The sequence below is a fragment of the Gordionus sp. m RMFG-2023 genome, chromosome 1, assembly GCF_954871325.1.
Source record: "Gordionus sp. m RMFG-2023 chromosome 1, tfGorSpeb1-WG-v2, whole genome shotgun sequence".
In the NCBI taxonomy this organism is placed as follows: domain Eukaryota; kingdom Metazoa; phylum Nematomorpha; class Gordioida; order Chordodea; family Parachordodidae; genus Gordionus; species Gordionus sp. m RMFG-2023.
In genome coordinates this window covers 9,516,140-9,537,570 of record NC_088775.1, presented here as the reverse complement: position 1 = coordinate 9,537,570, position 21,431 = coordinate 9,516,140, and the positions used below count along the sequence as shown (strand labels likewise).

The window sequence follows — 21,431 nt, the reverse complement described above, 5'->3', positions numbered from 1 at the left end:
TACTCGTTAACACCATTTGATCCTTTTTATTGAAAAGGGATTGGCTTTATAAACTTAAAATTGGCAAAGCTTTAAATTATTTTTTAAATATTTTTTTATTTTAAATCGTTCCATCATTCAAATTCAGAAATATATAAAACATAATTTTATATGATATATACATATATAATCTAATTGATATTCAGTCCATCATTTTTTTAAATTTTTTCTTCTTTTTATGTTTGTTTTCGATATTTCCACTGTTCAAATGCCTCTCCTTTTTCAGAACCTTTTTCCTTTCGGTTTTTTGTAAGCTAAAAAAAAATTAAAATGTTTAAAAAAACTTATCCATTTTCCCAACTACTCAATAAGGAGATTTATATTAAATAGACGAATTTATTTAAAAAAATAAAAATAACCTTCCAACACTTATAATATTCAACTCCGTATCTTTGACATCGACAAGAGCCATGTCCCACTCATGTTCACTACCCTTAATCGCGTAGCGTCCAAAATTTTGGTTTAAAAGTTTCATTTTTTCACATTCTTGCTTGTGCTTTATTTCTTTAGCCATCAAATCCTTAATATATATTATGCATAAGAGAAGTTTTATTTCAGAAAAACAATATTTAAGCGTGTAGAAACATTGTACTTATAAAAAATATTTAAAATTCTATGTTAATAAAAAAATTAAGCTTAACCAACCTATTACAAAATGCCCGTGAGATATATAAAAATAAATATAACCAAAAATTATATGAAAGTTTAAATTAAATAATATAAACCAATTCTGTTTTTAGGTCCATTTTGGTGGGTTCCATGATAATTTCTTTATCCATATCTTGAAACAATTGTTTGTCAATCGATCTTTCAACAATGGAATTTAAATACTAAAAAGTAAAGAGAGGGATAGAATGAAATTCATATATTAACTTAGCCTTGCATGGATATAAAAAAAAATTAAAAATATCGGTCAGAATAATTTTAATATATATATGTGCTGTTATATTTAAAAATAAATTTTTCAGGTGGGAATGGAAATAATTTAAATAACAGACCTTGTTTCTACTTTTGACTAGAAATTAATTTCAGTCATATATTTAAAATGCTTAGATCTTAACATTTTAAAAGATGTCTCAGGCTTAAATGTTAAAATGATTTAATCTAGATCTTTCTGATCCCAAAATGATAACAATGACAAATAAAAAAAACATCATTTTAAAATGATTTCAATATTTTCTAAGATAATAGCGCCAAGGACGATGAAATCTATAAGGCAGCTTCTACGTGAAATGGAGGCACTATCCCAGACTATTATTTCTTAACTATATATGGATACAAATCGCTCCTGCCCCCTGCATTCATTTAGATATAGCCGTAAATTTTTTGGATCAAGCCTGGGCATATTTATTTTTATGCTGCTAGTCCCAGTTTTAAATTGTGATCATTTTATGGTTAGGCAAGGATTATTAAATTTTATTTTAGCTGTCCTCAGGCTCAATGATGCGTTTTGTACAAAAAGAATATAAGGGTCTAGATAACATTTCTAACTAATTTATTCTCAAAAAAATTTTTTTATCACTTAGTATGTAAATTATTGATTAATAGGGTAAATGTAGTCACAATGTATTTAAGAAATATACTTAATAATGGAAGTAGTTGCAAAGAAGAAGAGAAATTAGAATACAAAGGCGAGTGGAAACTTTTAAATGTATACAAAAAGTATGAAAGATAAGAGAGAAATAGGTAATTTCTAGACTGAGGACACATCCACTATTTCTATATTAGTCTATGGAGGGGGCGGACATATTAGAGAGACCAAAGAAACTAGGGAAGAGAAAAATAGATAAATAAAATAAAAGAAACAGATGACTATAAACAAATAAATGTCTCATAAACAAAAGAGGATACCCTCTACCTCAGAAACATTACAAACTCAAAAACTATGGAAAAATTACAAAAACTAAGTTAAAAAGAGCCAAAGAAAAATTTTTAGCCCAAATAGGAAACGCAAATCACAAACTATTCCTCAAAAATGTCATTAATATCTTAACTCATATAATGGGAATGCATAGAAGTACAACGTATATGTAATTAAAAAATATGGGACGGACTGATTTAAATTTGTACATAGTCAATAAGATAAATAAAAGCGGAAGTCAGTGAAAAAATAACTTACACTTGATATGCGCCTAATTAGTCTATTAAACAATCCTAATATTTGGCTTGATGGTAAATTTAATTCTTTTTCCAAATTATCTACGGTTTTGTGTTGCAAACCTATTCCTACCAATATCGACTTTCCAACGTAAAAATATAAAAAATAATTAGAATTTAAATTGTTTTAAATATAATAAAAGGTTTTTTTAAATCGTAGTATTAAATAAGAACAGAGATTGAAAAAAAAATCCTCAAAGATGTTTTTTTAAAAATTTTTGAGCAAAAAAATCTTTGATTTTTTTTTAAAAAATTATGATTTCTTCATAAAAGATTTTTTTATAGATAAAAATTATAAAGTATTTGGAATTTTAATTAAAATTTGCTTAAGCATTCTCAAAAAAAAATTTTCATTATGAAGAGCATTTCAAACTGAATAAGATTTCATATCGCTTTCAATATAAATCATATTTTCACACCTGTTGCACCAAAGTGAGTTGCAAATCCAATAATTTGTCAGTAAAATAGAACTGAGCTATCACGGGGATCAGATCCATGATCAAATGATAATCCACCAAATTTTGCGAATACATGGTGAGCCGTTTAATGTCAGAAAGGGTAAAATGGTGGATGAGTTCTAGGTAGTTTAACGGGCCTTTTTTCAAATTAGTAAAATGACAATAAAAAAATTTTAGTATGCAAATCTAAAAGTTAACATATCTATGTTAAATTCTAAATTTTTTCAAAACAATTTGAAACTAATTATATCGAGCATTATATTATTAAAAAATTATCAAAAGAACAAATCAATTGTAATATTATTTCAACAAGAGAATAAATTATATTCAATAAATTTAGTATATATTATTATTTAACAAAAATAAAGTTAATATATAAATTTTAGCCAATATAATAACTAGTGATCTGCGTCAGGCCATTTTTCAAGCTCAGCCCGGCTCGAAATTTTTTATAAAGTTTTGCCGCCTCGGTCCAAACCCGAAATTTTTTTAAAAAATTTAACGGCTCGGCACGAATTTATTTAAATATAGAAATTAATTTTTATAATTACTCTAAATAATTATATTTTATATGGCGTCTAGTTTCTATAAATAAAATCAAATATTTTCAATATAACTAAGAAACTCATCATAAAATTTATAAATTTAGATATATTTTTAAAAAAATCCAAGGCCCAACCCGACCGGCCCGATTTTTTTTAAAGAAATAGGGTTCGAACCGAGTCTACTTTTGCTAATCTCTAATTATAACACTAATATTTTACTTTTATAAAATATTAAAGTATCTATATAAAAAAAACCTTTGACTTCGTCTGCTTCCTTAGTTGATTCTTCTCTTTCTTCATCCTTTTCTAACAAAATTACTTTGGGATTTTGCATGAGTGACAATGCAGTTTGTGGACAAAAATGGCGGAATTGAAAGGATAACAACCTTATAAAACGTCGTTTAAAGTCGCGAAAATAGTTGTTTAACCAATCGTTAGTTTTGTGGGCGCCGTTTAGACTAGAGGAAGAGATCAAACGTTTAAGCATTATGCAAGAATGTTCGCCTTTTTAAAACGTATTAATTATTAATAGGTATTTATACATTTCAATAAAGAATGTATTGCGTTAGTTAGGATGAGATTTCAGCCTCCCCCCTTGCAACAATACCTCGTTAAATATTAAAAAGTAGAACATTTATAAATCATAAATATTAATACTGAGAGGAACACAAACGGTCCTCTATAAGGTCGCTACTGTAATAGCAAGAATAGTGTGGTAGGTTTATGCCGCTATTCAAATTACAAAATAATGTAGCTATGTTATAGTTAATCCAATAAGCCTTGCTATTCTAAATAAGGTCTAAATACTCATGTACAGTAAGCGCGGAATACCGAACTGCCACTGAAGGAATAGGTAATTCACTGATAGATCTTATCTGTATAATTTAACATTATATATTTGGTTATGCATTCAGGGTATTTAGGACTAACTATAAATGAGGCAAGTCAAAGCACTTCCCTTTATTTATGAAGCGACCGTTAGTAGCATGCGTCCGCTTTAAAATATGAAACATCATAACTTGAGGAAAAAAAGTGATTCAAAATATTAAGCAAAATTTTATAATAGAATTTAAAACCTGTTAATTCGTTGGCCGTTTGCCTCAAATAAACCGGAACGAAACCGGTTCTTTTCCAAAATCTTAGAAGATCGCTAGTCAGGCCATAAGATACTCCCATATAATCTAATCTGCGAATATGTGTAAAATAAACCAAAATATTATCTTTCCTTTTCTTTTTTTTGAAAAATTCCCTCAAGACAAATATTGATGGATTATATATATCCTTGACACCCTATGAGTAAAATATCAAGGCTTACATAATATTATTGTTTAAAACCTTAATCGGGTTGTTTATTTTAAATGGGAGATCACAATAGGACGCAAATAATATTGGAAAATAAATATTATAACATTTTTCTTTTGTTTATAAGAAGGAATTGATTTATCAAAAAATATGCATTTTGCAAAAGGTGGATATAGAACAGATAATGCTCCGCATACGATATGAGGCCTATAAAATATTTTTTTTCTATTACAAAAAGTACTTATCAGTTATTACAAGAAGTGTAACTACAGGGTAAAATTTGGGGTCAGGTCCAAATATCCCCCCCCCCCTCACAATATTAAAATTATACATTCGTTTCATTTTATGTATTTTTATTTTAATAAAAAATGAATAAATTTTGCAGAATCTATATTTATTTAATAAGGTCACAAAATTGTTATGTGCTACCTGAAGATTCCTAAAATAAAAAAGGAAGAAAGTGAATAATAAAAAAAAAATGTTAAAAGAGTGAAACTAGATAAATGCATTATTGAATGGTCAAAATACTAAGGGGAAATAGGTGGAACAAATTAGGGATCGTATCCAAACCAAAAACAACTTGCAGGGAGACATAAGCACTAATAATCTTTGAAGAAATACTAAAATTTTTACAAAATCAGCAACAAATTTTTTACCAATTCAGGGCATATACCCAGATTGGATTTCGATGGAATCTAAAAATCTAATTGCTAGTCTTATAGGGGCCGATCACTACAGAAGAAGCAGAGGCAAATATATCCTTTAAACATTGGCCACAGATTGAAGAGAGCTAAAAGAACTTTTTTGGAGAAAATTCCTAATACAAAATTTATTCAAACTTAAATGATTCATACAAAGTTTTTAACTACTAAAATCCTTTACATCATTTAAGGAGCTTTTCTCGAAGATTACTCATAATAATAAGTTATTCCAAACCCACACGAGCAAATGAGATGACAATCTGAAACTCATATTATGCAAAAATGCATAGTGTAAACGAGTACCCCCATATATTAATCAGCATTACCAATGATTGGACATTCCCATCTACATCATATTGTCATTCCTACTCCCTATTATCTTCAACTTCCCAACATACTAACAAATATTAACAGAAGACATGATATTATCATCTACTCTAATCACCAATCTCCATATTCCCCTTCTGCTCACTCTCAATTACCTTCAAAGCTCCAACTTACACGTCTTCCAAACATAAATATAGATAGGCTGTTACCTCGAACTAAAGTGGAATCAATTGGTATAATAAATTAACTAAAAAGCCATTGGTATATATAGCGAACTTTTCAAAAAATTTTCCTCCCAATTATGACAAGAGTTTGGACAAGGGAACATGTTGGTCCAATTGGTTCACAACAATTTCAATTAACTTTCCTAAGGTAAAAAAAATCCTAAATATTTTAAAGGCTGGAGAGGTATTTCACTAAATTCAGTGGTATACAAAATACATATTTCAAATAGATTAAAGTCAATAATTTAACCAGATTATGTGGTCTTATTGGTCTCATTTAGAAAGAGTCATATGCCATTGAGGCCATTTTGGCACTAAAAATTGAAATTGAGAGGGTTCAAATAAGAAAGAATCAACTATTTATTGGACAATTTGATTTTATTATCCATACGAGATTGTGGGCAGCATTGGAGGAGATAAGGACATCTACTCATTTGTTAAAACTTTAAATTAGTTTATATTAAAATTATTCAGCTCAAATTTATCACGTTAGTAGGAAATCCCATAAAATTTAGGTTAAATTGGACTTGAACAAGGTTTTATTTTATCCCCGCTATAATTCAACTTCATCATTGATATTATTATTAAAAAAGTAAAAACATCTAGAAAGGAAGAAATCGCGGTGGAAGATATAAATATTTTGTCCTTTACAGATGATATTATGTCTAACTGGAACTACTATGTCCAAACTTCAATACTTAGTCAACCATATAATCATTGAATCTAGGATTTTTGGCTTACATCTAAAGGCTTGAAAACTAAGGTATTGACCTCTGCCAATACATTAACCCATGATAACTTAAAAATAGGAGATGATGATATTATAGAGGTTATCTGCATGAGATATCCTGGAGTTATCCTAGACAATAAAGGTCAAATGAAACAGGATATGATGGCTAAACTAAACAAAGCCAGATTTAAATACAGGTCATTTATGAATATATGGTCCTCAAACCAATTATCTATTCCTTTGAAGATTCGATTATTTAAAATTTTAGCCCTTTCCTCGCTTTTCTATTGAATAGAGACGTGGAATATTGCTGTTTCTCATAGTAAGAAGATGCAATCATTTATTAACAAACGCCTCGGATACTTTTATCCTTTCATATAAAAATCTCTATTGGAAATGTAATAATCTTTCAGTTTATAAGTTAGTATAATACAGTAAAATAGAATTAATGGGACATGTCCTTAAACAAGCCCCTAATAATCTTATCTATCAAGCATTCTACAAAATCTTCCCAAAAGAGACCTCCATTAAACCTTTCTAAGAATATTTGGTTTGGCAAGATTTATAAATCCTTAACAGATATGGGACTTGGCTCGACAAATAGACGTTTATTTAAGAGGATTGTGAACCTAATTTATGATCATCTAAGGATGATTGTTGATGGCGAATGTAAATTTTTTATTGTTTATAGTTATATTTTTAAACATCTTCTCCTATTACTTTTTGGACCTAATAGTTTCAGTTTATTGATCGTTAAAGATATAAATAATTATACTAAATTTAATAAACTTATATGTTAATGAAGAAAAATGGATTTGTGGAAGTAACTATTGGAGTGAATATGAAGTTGCTAAAATTTTTATATTTGTTAATCTTTTTTAATTTCTGTCTGTATTAGTATATTGATATATAAGTTTGAAAAGAATAAAGAGATGCATGTGCTGCCCCATATTAGTGATTTTCTGGTTGTAGATCTTAAGCCATCTACTTTAGATAAATCTGTGGGTTCAAGATGGTTCGAAATGTGGGCGGTTCCTAAACCTCGATTTACTACATGGTTTATAGCTGTGTAGCGTTGGTGTCGCCATTGACTAAATATATAATTAAGGCCGTGCCTATTAAATCTTTTTAGATATAATTATGGTCCTATTTGGTAACTCAATAAAATTGTTTTAATTATATTTTAATTTGATCTTATAAAAAAAAATCTAATTATAATTATAATAAACTTATTTGCTTATATTTTTATCAGTATATTTGGAAGGAGGACCTATTATATTTTACTTCTTTCACTACTATACTCATTGCTAAATACGATATAGCTTAGGTGATTTCACTCTTATATAACTATATATCTGGGTTACAAGGTTTATTGGTATCCCTGATAAAAAAAAATCAGCATAATTATATGGAGGATGGGCCTTCGTATAATTAACATACACTTATTTTGGGCAGGTCCATGACCAACGTGCTAGATAAGATAAGTATTAATAGTTTGCTTTATACAAGCATTTTTTTTAACTGCATACCAAAGACCTGGCCCGGTCAAAATAGTATTATTTTACAAATCAGAGTGGGGCTTATAAATATTTTAAAAAAAGTGGTAATTAGTAAATTGAGGGTTTTGAAAGCTAGCAAAGTGGTATTCTAAGGGATACAATAAATATTCGACCTAAAAAAAGGTATGTTTTGTGAATAAGATATGTGGGGTGGGTTAGAATCGATTAATAAACATTCGTCAGATAACGGCATCAAGCTGGTAGAATGAACTTTATTTACTTGCCCTTAAAGCGGAATTCGAAACCGGTATCAGAACCGGAATTCTCCAAACCGGGGACAAATTTAATAACCGAAACTTTATATTTTATATAAAAAAAATTAAATATATCTATTAAGCTAATTGGAAAATTGCTCAAATTTCAATTTTCCTTTTGGATCAATTACAGCCAGAATTTATTCAGAAAAACAAAAATTTTTTAAATATATGGTTGGGAAAATCCCCAAGTAGAGCTTGAAAATGAAAAAAATTTTCCCCAAATCCATGAGGGCCTAAATCTCGACCCTCTGACAGGTACCCGCTAAATATTAATTTTGAATAAGAAAAAAATGGTGGTCTTCCAAGTCTCCAGGTGCTATCTAAAATGAAATTTCTGATTCGTCAAAAAATTATAATATAAGAGCAATTAACTTAATAGGGTCGCATTCCGATAACTTAGAGAGTAAAGGCGGTAAGTGCGTTTTGGGCTTTAATTCGGTCCCAGATTCATCATCCAAAATTTTAACATTTTCCCGAATTGATTGGCGTTCTCGATTATTTAAGGATATGATTTTGGCTTCGTAAAAGCTCGTCAACATTTGAAGGGCCTTTTTGCCATAGCCCATCTTATGAAGATTAGTATAAATTTTTTAGGAAATAAATATTGTTTTTTATAAAAAAATTATGCAATGACAAAGGAATGGCATTAACTTTTCATGTTTTTTTGTCATTAATTTAAAGGAACAAATATTCCACCTAACTTCCTGTTTAAAATGTTTTTGAGCCATTATGTTAAATATTTTCGACTTATTCCATCTCTGCAAATTAATAAATTTGTTGCTAACCCGTTGATAATCGGGATGAGTTGCAATTCTAATAATACGAGCACCTGCTAGATGAGGGAAATCGTAATCTTGAAACTAATGTATATATTTTTTTTTAAATTAAAATTATTATATTTCACGAATCCTCATTTAAAAAAAGGTTTTAATATAAGAACCGATTGTTAATTGTCTATTAGAGAGTTCTAGGATAAATTAATATTTTCGTTTTTTTACCTAGTTCCAATTCTATTTTTTTTATATATTAATTAAGTTAGGACCAACAAAATCGTATCCTTAGATGATTCCATTATATAAAAAAACTCCGAAACATTCATTATTAAAGCTGTTTTTTTTTAAAAAATGGCTTTCCTATAATAAAGTTATAATCATAAAATAATGAATAGACGCAGAAATTAAGATTATTAATACAAGGTGCTGAACGAGATTTTCCTAAAAAAAATTTTATTTTAGTTTATAGCGAAGAAAAATGTTGGGCAATTTATTCTTAATTTTTAAAAAAATTTATTTTATATCAGCCGCCCGTCCTAAATTTTTCCTTATATAAAAGGAATTTTGTCTAAAATAATATTGGTCTTCTTTTAAAATTTTTTTTTATATAATATCAGAACAAACCTGTTGCGATATGTTCCAAGGTATTAAATCTCCAGAAGCTTTTTTACCTCTTGCCAAATTATCGATCACAGATTCTTTCGATAATTCACCTTCTAAGCATACCTTTGATAGTGTAAAAAAAGTTGCAAATAACGTTAGTAGATTAAACACACACGAGGGAAAGAATGAATTATCTGGCTTTCGATTAAATTTTACCAATAGCCCGCGGGTATGTATACCTATTCTTATAATAGATTGGAATTGCGGGTATTAGATATTAAAAGTGTTTTTAAGCTTGCCCGACTTGAATCGATTTTTAAAAATGACCCTATTATGATTTTAGCTAAAATAATATTATGTAGGTATAGATATTCTGCTCATAGATAGTAGAAAGGTTTGAACCTTTATTTGCCAAATCTTGAGGCTTACATAACATTATTTTGCTAAAATCTTAAACGGGTCTTTTGCAAAAATCGCCCGAATCGGGCCGCTTAAAAACACTAGATATTTGTTTATATAGCTCAGGAAACTGGTTAATCTCTAGTTTACGGGTAAAGCAACTTAGGTAAATGAAAAATTGATTGTGAACGTTCAATTTCTGATCTGTAATCGTTTTCCTCTTCAAACGAAGATAACGAACAAAATAATCGGTTACACCATACTTGTTTAAATAATATGCTAATAGTCTATATGCTTTCAATAAAACATTGGGAAAAAATCAATATTGACCTTTAAAATAGGTGACCTATATAGGTATAGCCCATATGAAAAACTATCCTTCTCTTAGGGTGACACATAGAAATCTATATTTTTTAAATGTAAACTTTACCCATAGGTGAGTTAAATAATCTTTTCGTTAAACAAATTTAAAAATTGCAATATGATACTAAATTTAAATATTTTTAATATACAATAAAAAGTGTAAAATAAAATAACAAAATATATGTATATATCGATACAGCTAAAAATGTATCTAGATATAATATAGATACGATACTTTTGTATATGTATATAATATTAACAACTCAGGTTGTGAATATTTGCTTATAAAAATAATTCCGTGTAATATATTGGGATTGTGGGGGTTCAGAATATCTGTAAAACACATAATTTGAGTAATATTTTTTTTGTTTAATAAAATTGGGATTGTGATGATTGGGACCATATGGGGTGGGTCAAACAAATTTGAAGAATAAATTCATTTTTGATATGTTAAAGCTAATCGAATATTAACAAGCATTAATTGTTTTATAATGCCTAGTTTCTTATTTGTTAAATATGGACTCTCATATATTGCATATCTACAAAAATGTTCCATAAAGTATTCAAGATCCTTTCTACAGCAATGCATTGTTTCCATATTTGATATTGGGTTCATATTTAACATACACCATTTTTCCACTTTCAACATAATTCCAAATACCTTCTTCCCATATGTGGAACTTTTCTTTTATTTTTAAAAGGTTGTTACATATTCAATATATAACTAGTTCTAAACACCATAAGCAATTAGAATCTCAATCAACTCACTTCAAATTTGATCCAAAATATTTTATAGGAAATTTCTGTAGACAGGGGGTAAAACTGACACATTCAAACAAACTCGTTACTCGCTAACAATTTATTAGTTTTAAAAGGTTCAAAATTGTATTTTAAAAAAAAAAGAAAAATCGTAAAACCTGTACAACACATAATATTTCTGGCAAACTAGGCTTGGCCGGATCGTAAGGACCTAGCAAACAGAATATTTGGTGAGCAGGAGCATCTGATAGCATTTGTAAATCGTTCGGGGAATTCTGTAACCATTTTTTAAATAATATTATTAAAATAATGACATTATGCATTTTTTAAATAAAATTGATCACATATAAAAAACATAACCTCGTTTTTGAAATAATTTAACAGTGTAGTAACTGGGTAAGTATGTAAAAAAAAGAAACACGTGGCCCACAGTAAAATGGCGATTAATAAGTAGCTATCTTTATTAAAATGACGACTCGTCGTGAGGCATTTGTATAATTCATAAATACATTTATAAAAAAAATAATGACACAATTCAAATTTATTTATTATAATTAGTAGGGCTGTTCCAATATTAAATATAGGATGGTGACAGATATTTCGCGCTTTTGAAAAATACAAGATGATCGATATTTTAATAAATCGATCCTGGTAAGAGATTTTTATTGTTTTGGGTTATTTTATGATTGTATATAAAATTATTTTTTATTTTATACATGATTTCATAATAATATACTAATAAAAGGAATTTAAAATTTTAATTTATTTGTGATGTTTAAAAAAAAATTGAATTATTTTATAAGATAACGTAGCTAAAAATTTGGTATAATTTTTTGTTAAATTTATCTGCAACAAGAAAAGGGTTTAAACATAGATTTTAGAAAAAGCTTACTTCAAGATTTTAGCCAAAATAAAATTACCCGAGTATTGAAATTTTGCTCAAAGATGACAAAAGGGTTTGTCTCTTGGCGAAATTTCGAAGCTTAGGTAAGGTAACATTATGTCAGCTCATAAATTAGCCATTTATAAAAATCAAATCAATAGAGCCGTGCAAAACTACATTCTATAAACACTCCTCATATTTTAAATAAGATGATTAACTCTTGGAGATTAAAAAATACAAATCAAACTTAATCATTAGTGAAAATCAATTGATTTTTCATTAGGAAATATTAATCTTTTTATGACATTGGTTCAAAGATAGTAAATAAAAATCAATATAAATATCGGACCGGTTATCATTTCGGTTTTATAGTAATATCCGGAAATATCGATTCCGTGAAAAATTTATGGATCGGCACAGCCCAATTAATTAGTGGTGTGAAATGATAGTAAAGAAGAATTATTTGATATATAGTATCACTAAATTATAACCGTTCAAATTAAAAGGCAAAAGCCTAATAATAAGTAGAAGCTCGTGAATGTATATTTATTTTTTGTTAAAAAAATAAATAATTAATTCTACCTTATAATGTGACGCCACGTATATACCAACCAATTTTTGTAAAAATGCCTCGGAGGCCATGTGAAATGAGAATAGCGTGTCTCTATTTATCATGTATAATTCGCACATATCGGGTGGTGGACATATGTATCTAATCATCGTAAATTATAATAATCCTTTTAATAAATTTATCATATTAAACTTATAGAATACATAATCAATCAACCATCCCAATGATGGTGTATTAAGAAAAAAAAAGAAGATTAAACTTATTTTATTTTTAAAGAGTACAACATTTAAATTCTAATTTAACATATACCAACTCCCTCCCCCTAATCTTCTTCTTTAGTCATATTTTAAACTACTTTCTATCTCTTTCTTTCTTAAATAATCTAAAAATATATTTAGTATTTACCCATTGTTATTTCGCTCGGATAAATTGGAAGCCCCCTGTTTAGTCTCTGGAGCAAACTTATTAGACAAGCATAATACATCGTTGAGCCAGATTTCCACATCGTCCCCCTGGCCATATCTTATAGACTCGGACAGCTTTAATTCGTGAAAAGAGTTGAGGGAATTGTCGCTATTGGCTATGGGATTTGGTAAGGACGATTTTGCAAATTTTTGACGCAATTGTTTGAAAAGTTTAAGGGATAAGGATCGGCCCGTGCCTTCATAACTTTAATTAATTTTGTATATGCGATAAGAAAATAAACGGGGTTTACGCATGAGCACTTATTTTTTGAAAAAGATATAAGAAAGATAAAATTAGGTAAAATAAAGATTTTGATTAGATAAGTACTCCTCTTCTGGAAGATAATATTTTTAAAAAATAAGAAATGCTGTATTATTTTTAGAGTCGCACGGTTCTTGAGATCGGCGTAGATTTATCAGCGTTCTAATCCATTTCCTAATATATATTTTTTATGAGAAGTGAGGTTAAGTCTTTTCCACCCGCAGATACAAATATAATAAACTAAAAAATATTTGAGAATAACATTCCCAACAACATTATAAAAAATTACCCACTAACGGTTGAAGACATAAAGCAGATGTAAGGGCCGAGCATTTTTTTCACGGTAGGTAGTGGAATGGCAGCGGCTTCATCTATCACCAATAATTCGCATTGTCCTAATTTTTCGCTCTCGTTTGGTGATACATACTTAAATCATAATTAAAAATATAGATGAAGGATTTAAGGAATATGAAGAAAAAAAATAAAAAATATTATTCTTTATATATAGGAAGAAAGAAAAAAATACTTGGATAGTTTGCCTGTGCCGTTTGAACACGTTTATCCGAATCACATTTTTGTTGTGCTCCGAATTACTGGATCTAATTGTTTCATAATCTATGTGTTCCTGAAGCATTGATTTAAAAAAATTAATTAAATACAATATTTTTTTATTTGATTCCTGGCAGCTAAAATAGAAAAAAAAGTTAATTTTGAATTGATCTAACTCCTTATATTTATTCGTAAACTTGAAATAATTTTTCTCTCTTTTTGGAGTCGTCAGACCCACAAATAGAAATACTAAAATTAAATTTAGATCCAAATATGCGAATTAATTAAGTTATCAAAGGAATATTGATATGTTTATACCTCTATTTATTTTTTTCAAATAAAAATAACTATAAATATTTTAAAAAAATGTCACAAAGATGAGACTAGTTTTATTAATGCCCAAAATATTATATGGGTGGGATTAAGTCAATGATGATACCCATCCCTCCTATCCTTTATTATTTTCTACACCCTTCTAATACAAAATTTGAAAAAAACGTATTCCCAATCAAAACTAAACCCCATACCCTTATTCAATTTCAATGACGATCTCGTGTAATACTCCCAGGGTGGTAGAAGCCCCTAATTATATGTTTGGTATATTAGGGGCGGAATGTAATTCATAAATATTATTATCATTTTTAATATATTCATTTATCATTTATAATTAATATGGGAATAAAAGGTTTTAAAATTTTAATGAAATCGCGTGTTAAATTTTTTGAAATTTTCCAGAATTATATTTTGGGGGCATGTTTTTATTTTTATAATAAAAATAAGCTTATTATTTCTTTTTCGATAGGTTTCAAAAGTTTACGAATCGAATTTTTTGATATTTTGGACACCGCCTAATGTAGGCTTAAAATAAGTTATTTTATTTATGACAATTAATTAACACTTTTGAGTATCGGCCAAAATTTAAAATATCAGCTGATACCAAAACTTATATGTTTAATGATCATAATATTCATTAGGGTAAAAAAATTGAAAAGGATTAAAGCTAATAAATAATTTAAGTATTTGAAAATTACATTATATGAATAATAGAAAAAAATGTTGCTTGAATCAGTTGAATCAGATTAAAAAATAAATAATGTTTTGTGGTAAATACCTCGTAGGATAATGCCACAAAACCTTTCAAAAGGAATTCAAAGAGCGTTTTTAAATTTTCCGGATTTGGGGATGTGACGAATATGTTGGAATACCTTTATTTAAAAAAAATATATATATGTTATATATATATAGCAAAAGTCAACTAACCCTGTTTAACTTCTCCACCCGAAAAAAAAATAACCAAAAAAAGAGCCAACGGCATTCAGATCGAATTTGGTCATATTGGAATCTAATTATTTTATTAACCAAATAGTTACCGGTTAGGTTTGATATAAACCGATATTCGCGAAATAAAATAACTAGACTTTATTAGGTTTCTAAGGCTAATCTGAGTGCAGCCAACCGCTTTTTAGGGAATTTTTTTAGGAAATATGGAGCGGAGCGGTTTATGAGCTTCACTAATTATATTTAAATATAGGTTACATAAGATGCCGAGGGGTGATAAATTTTAAGGGATAAAAATAAAAGGTATATATCGCAGAAATTATAAATTAAAAGATTCTAAAATCTACCATTTTTTAAAAACATATTTACTTATGGTAAAATAAAAAAGGCATATAAAATCCAAAATAATTTTAAAAAACATAAAATTTATTTACACGAACGAACCATATTAAATATTTTAGCCATCTTAAATTGGAGTGTGGGGGAGGTATGGGAGGGGGGAAGGGGTATTGTCATTTTTATTCTTTATTTTACCCATAAGCGATAGCGGTGGCGATGGATAGACCCAAGCAGGCCGATTTACCCCTACCCCTAGACGCGGTAAGACAAATCGTGCTTTTGATAACTTTTTCGGATACTATATCTACAAATTTTAGCAACGCTTTTGCCTGAAAAAAAAAATTTGTTTTAATTAATTTTTAAAAAAATTTACTATCATTTTAAATTAAATATTTTTAAAATCATATTTTTAAAAAAATTAATATATATGAAAATTAAATTCCAATTCATGAATAAATGAACCATTTTTTATTTTAGGATAATAGCTCAACTCAAGGAATGTTCAACTGAAGGAGGTTTTTTTAATTGGATGAATTATATTTAAAATTAAACAAGTATCTGACGTATAAGGAGTAGTAGGATTAAAGGTTAGATATGGGTTAGGGTTAATTAAATGGTTGAGAAATAAGGGTTATGGTTAAGAAATATTTTTTTTTTAAAAATGGTTTTTAATAATCATATCATTTTTTATTATAAACACTCCTCATTACAGAACAACGAACCTGATCTAAAGTTTTGGTAAGCTTCAATATGGGCCCAGTAGTTTGAACATCTTGAAAAGACTCCACTAGATTTTTTAATTCGATTTGATTCATCGGTAAATTTTCTTCCTTTTATATAAGAAAAATAATGAGCAAATTGATTGGCCATAATAAATTCTACACTCAATATTTTTAAGTAATGTCACGCGTCAATTCAAATCATATTGAAAATTAGGGTGTCAAACCGTTAAAAGTATTATGGATAGGTTTTTTTAAGTTTACAATTTTAAAACGTTTAATTTTATTTCGTTGATTATGATAAAAATTTAGATCTGTCTGTTCCGCTTTCAAAAAATTAATAAAGGTTTCTTTTTGATTTCGTTCCGATTGGTATAAATTTAAAATTTTTTAAATTAATCATAATATACATTTTTTTTTAAATATTGACTCCCTACTAATCGAATATATTTTTTTATATATAAAATGAATAAGAAAATAATTAATTAAGTAGCATAATAATAACCAACAAACATACAATCAACAGTATATCTATACATGGGCAATTAGGCCCCGCCGAATTAACCTAAATTTTTTTTGGTTTTCTTTTTAAATATTGTTTTATTTATTTTTTTATAGATATGGAATATAATTTTTAAATATTTATAATAAAAAAAATTTATCGAAAATTTTTATTTAAATTTAAAAATAAAGATTTTAAATATATATATATTAGAGACCTGCAGACCCGGGATGGGTACACGGGTCAGGCCGTATTTTAATTTTTAAATATACCCGGGCCGTGCCTAAAATTTTCTTTTTTAAAAAAAATACTCGGGCCGGGCCGCATATTTTAAAGCCGAATATTTTACGTGGTCATTATTAGTTATAAAAATTAAAAATAAATGGCCGAAAAAATTTTTATTTAAAAAAATCTTAGCTGGGCCAGGTTGAGCAAATGATACCTCTGCAGGTCTCTGATATATATTTTTTTTTAAATAAATTGAATTAGAACGAATTAATGATATAATATTCTATTTTCATAATAAAAAACCATAGTTAATCATTTTAAGGTAAAAAATTTTTTTAAAAACCATTATGAACTGACGGTTTAGGATGTATTTATAAATATTATCTAATATTGAGATTTTCTTCTAAAGGTTGGGCATGGTTAGGCATACTCAAACGTATCGAATAATAAATTATTCATATTCGATTTATAAATCGAATAATTCATTATTCGAATTTTTACGTTTAATCGAATTTACTATTCTTATTTGATATTAGAATAAATATGAATAGTTTATTATTTGACATTGGAATAAATACGAATAATTTATTATTCGAATTCGGAATATTAGATTTAAAATACCCAGACTTAAATACATTTAATTTTAATGAAGATGTAAAAAAACGGTAAAGTAAAAAAAAAAATTATAATAATAATTTAAAACCTGAGGTTTAGGAGGCAACTTTTCTATGTTGATAATGTTTGATGATATGGGTATTATATTAAGCTTGTCATCTAATACCAAGCATCTTTTACATGTGGTCAATGACAATAAAAATCTGACGACAAAATGAATAAATTATTTTTAAAAAAATTGAATTATAAATGATTGATGCGCTATAAACTTTCGAGCCTTATAGTACGGCCATTTTAAAGCTGCGTTGAATCGCAAATAATAAAAATTTTTCAACTGATATAGTTTAAATTAGCGCGATTTTATCGTTGCGTCAAATATCATATCGCAAAAAATGGGGAATAAGTTTGTGATTTTATTCCATATCGCCTCAATTTTAAACAAGATTGAGTATCCTTTTTTTAAAATATTGAGAATAAGCACTATTAATGAAGGTGAAATATGGGGCCAGAAACAGCCAATGACTCACTTTTCGTGAGGAATAAAGTGTAGCAAGAGTCAAAATTTGTGTTAGAGAATTACATGCGTTCATAAAATAAAGAAGTTAAATTTTGAATAATAGTATTTTATTATTAAAAAAAAATGGTTATTTTTTTTAAATGATGGGTGGTAGTGAGTGGCCTTGCAGTCATGTGAAGCTAAGGGTTGGTGGTTCGAGTTTCGATTACTGGCGAGGCCCCATTTTTCGTTATTTTTTTCAACCAATTCGAGCAAGGTAGATTAAATAGCCTAAATCGATTTAAAGTTTTGACGATTAATTAAAATAATTAAAAACAAATAAATTCTTTCAAAGAAGCAAAATAATTATTTATAGAATAAATCAATCAAAATATCATGGGATTAGATTATAAACATTCATCTAGGAGTATATATTGCAATGCTGATAAAGCGATTTTTGCATTCTATTTCATATTTGTTATATTTTTTAAAATAATTTAGCTTCTATTAAATTTAGAAATTTAATTATATTCAAATTTATCGTTTGAAAATAAGTAAACAAGCAATTTAAATTGAATAAACTATAACAAGAAAAAATTATGAAATTGGATTATTATTATAAAGTTTGACCAATTTAATAATTCCCATATATAATTAAAATTTTACATATTAAATATTCATTGAGTAAATATTTTTAGATTGCGATGGGGGGGGGGGGCATTCTGATTCATAATCATACTCTATAGTTATGACACTGAGCCCATAGGTCATCTACATTTTAAAAATTTTATTCAAATTTCTATATTAAGCTTTGATATTTCAAACACACATTAAGTTAACCATAAAATAATTATAAATGTAGAAAATTTAAAGGTTCAATATTAAATAAAAAATTCATGAGAATTTTTGTAAGGAGTTTTAAAATTATAGCAAATTTTCCTTAAACATTATAATATAAAATTATTTTCAAATAATAAAGTTTAGTTTATTATTTTAAAATTGTTCTAGATATTATGCTATATTTTAATATAAATAAAGATAATTACATTTTTTTTAAATAATTCCATATATGTTTCCATCTTAAAATCATTCAATAAAAAATACATAAAACTTTGTCGATAAATGTTTAGATAATAGGAGGCTACTGAAAAAACAGGTCAAATATTTTCAGGTTTTGTTTGGTAACAATTTAAAAAGTATAAATAAGTATTAAAAAATGGAATGTTTTTTTATAAAAGTAATAAATCTTCCAATATATGTATTTACCTTTCATTAAATCTTGATATAATATTTTTATGAGCTTCAGTTTTATATCGTGAATGTATGTCCTAAAATTAATTTAATATTTAAAATTGTGAAACATTTTAAAGCAATATATTTATACTAACTGATTAGATTAAATACACCTTATGAATTAAAAAATGTCAAAAAAAAATAATACCATAGTCATATTGCACAATTGGTTTAGAGATAATATATTATTTAAGAGAAATATAACTAATCCACCCCCTTCAACTGTTTCAATTGTTTGAGCCAAAATATTTGGTGTTAATGCTTCAAAATCCTAAAATATATTAAAACAATCATTTATAATCAATATAAAACCTGCAGTAGGCAAATGCCATATGTGTTACCTAATATATTTTTGGTCTCTGAATAATAACAATAACGTATATTCGTGGAAGATATAAAAAATTCGAATGGATCATCTTCATTAATATCCATATTTCCATTTTTTATTTGTTTTTTTAATTGTTTCATCCTCTTTTTTCTATGACTAAAATTTATAATAGTTATGGTATCTTAAATGCTAATAAACCTGCTAAAGCCTAATTCTTTTTTGTAGCACCACAACACATTAGGTCTAGATTTAACTACAGCTTTTGATAATATGTGATGTAAGATGACAACCTGTATAAATAAAGATTCTAGTAAATTAGCCTATATATAAACTTGATCCCTCGCTTTCTCACCAACTATAAAAAAAAGGCTCCTGTGTCCGAGAGTAACGCCGTTTTCAATAAGATTTCTTATGCGATTGTCGATTTTTTTCCTCATGTTTTAGGGTAAAATATTATGAATGAATGATGATGAGTTTAAAATGCATTTTTTGTTTGCTAACCTCTGACTGGTATATGATAAAAATATATCATAGTAATAATAAAAATTACAAATCGTTAAATTAGCCCATACAGTTTTTTTTAATAAGTATTATTTAATATTAATCCTAAGCATATTATCATTTCATATTTTCCTTTACTATATTGGTGATTAATAATTATAATTTATAATATGCACATAGAAAGAAGAGTTCCAATTTTAGTAATATTATTAGAATATACTTTTTAATACCGTGTTACATTATTACTTCATACAATAAATACCTCCGTTACTATCATATTATTGAAAACAGGGTGTTGGGATTCGAAATCCTATGTATCAAAGTGAATGTCAAACGAAAAACATACATGGTCTAATTCGTGGAATAAAATAATAATGGCTATTAACAAATTGCCTAGTTTCAACTTAATAAATAGAGATAGTTGAGCGAACTATAATATGATTCGAAATATGCCAATATAATTGACATTCGGAAATGGTAACATAAAATTATTTAGTCACCATCAAATTTAAATTTGAGTTATAAGATACCGAAAAATAAAATAAAAATGCAAAATAAAAGAAAGTAAAATTGAAATAAGATGAAATTGAAATTAAAGCGAAATTAAAGAGAAAAAACTATAAATGAAATAGAAACAAAATTAAAAAAAGCAAAATCAAAATAATTATTGAAATAAAGAAGAGTAAAAACAAAATTAAAAAAAGTAAAATAGAAAAAAAACACCGAATTAATCCAAATAAAAACCCTATTCCGATGTAAAATCTTCGGGAAATATATAAATATTCCGGAATAATATCCGACAAAAAATTTAAAATATTCCCAAATAAATTTTTTTAAGTAGAGAGAAAGAATATGTATAAGAATCATATTATCAGTATATATGTATATATGTATCTATATAAAATTTAAGAAGAAGGAACTGTTGTTTGACAATTATAATAAGTAATATGTATATGGAACGAAGAATTCTATTTTTGGTAATATAATTTTATAATATTTTATGATATCTTTTGTATCTATAAGTTAACTTTGCAGTAAGGGAAAAAATTTACTTACCAAATTAGTTTAAAATTACTATATCTAATACACCCCAGAGTGTTTAATAATACACAACACACATAATTAATTATAAGTAAACACCAAAATTAAACTAAACTATCAAAATCTTATTACAGATAAAACAAAAATTATGAGCAAATTAACAATT

At 27.2% G+C, this 21,431-nt stretch overlaps 1 protein-coding gene across 1 annotated transcript; it reads right to left on the bottom strand.

The window, feature by feature from the left end:
* Positions 1–94: 94 nt before the first annotated feature.
* On the bottom strand, positions 95–20,188 carry LOC135922703 (RNA cytidine acetyltransferase-like). The gene is made up of 24 exons (XM_065457139.1): positions 20,056–20,188; positions 19,922–20,013; positions 19,708–19,879; positions 19,544–19,666; positions 19,369–19,430; positions 17,695–17,809; positions 16,265–16,372; positions 15,738–15,871; positions 15,037–15,130; positions 13,903–14,001; positions 13,666–13,802; positions 13,056–13,319; positions 12,662–12,791; positions 11,355–11,471; positions 9,697–9,798; positions 9,085–9,159; positions 8,672–8,865; positions 4,276–4,385; positions 3,455–3,703; positions 2,616–2,791; positions 2,159–2,278; positions 765–869; positions 399–559; positions 95–293 (listed from the first exon to the last, which is right to left on the bottom strand). The coding sequence occupies exons 1-24, from the start codon at positions 20,158–20,160 to the stop codon at positions 182–184; spliced, it is 3,156 nt and encodes a 1,051-aa protein (XP_065313211.1). The 5' UTR covers positions 20,161–20,188; the 3' UTR covers positions 95–181.
* Between the last annotated feature and the right edge of the window lie 1,243 nt (positions 20,189–21,431).

Coding starts and splice junctions, on each gene's coding strand:
- LOC135922703 (XM_065457139.1), bottom strand. CDS start 20,160: ATGAGGAAAAAAATCGACAATCGCATAAGAAATCTTATTGAAAACGGC. Junction 19,880..19,921: donor AAAGAATTAGGCTTTAGCAG/GTTTATTAGCAT, acceptor TATAAATTTTAG/TCATAGAAAAAAGAGGATGA. Junction 11,472..12,661: donor ACGTGGCGTCACATTATAAG/GTAGAATTAATT, acceptor AAATGGTTACAG/AATTCCCCGAACGATTTACA.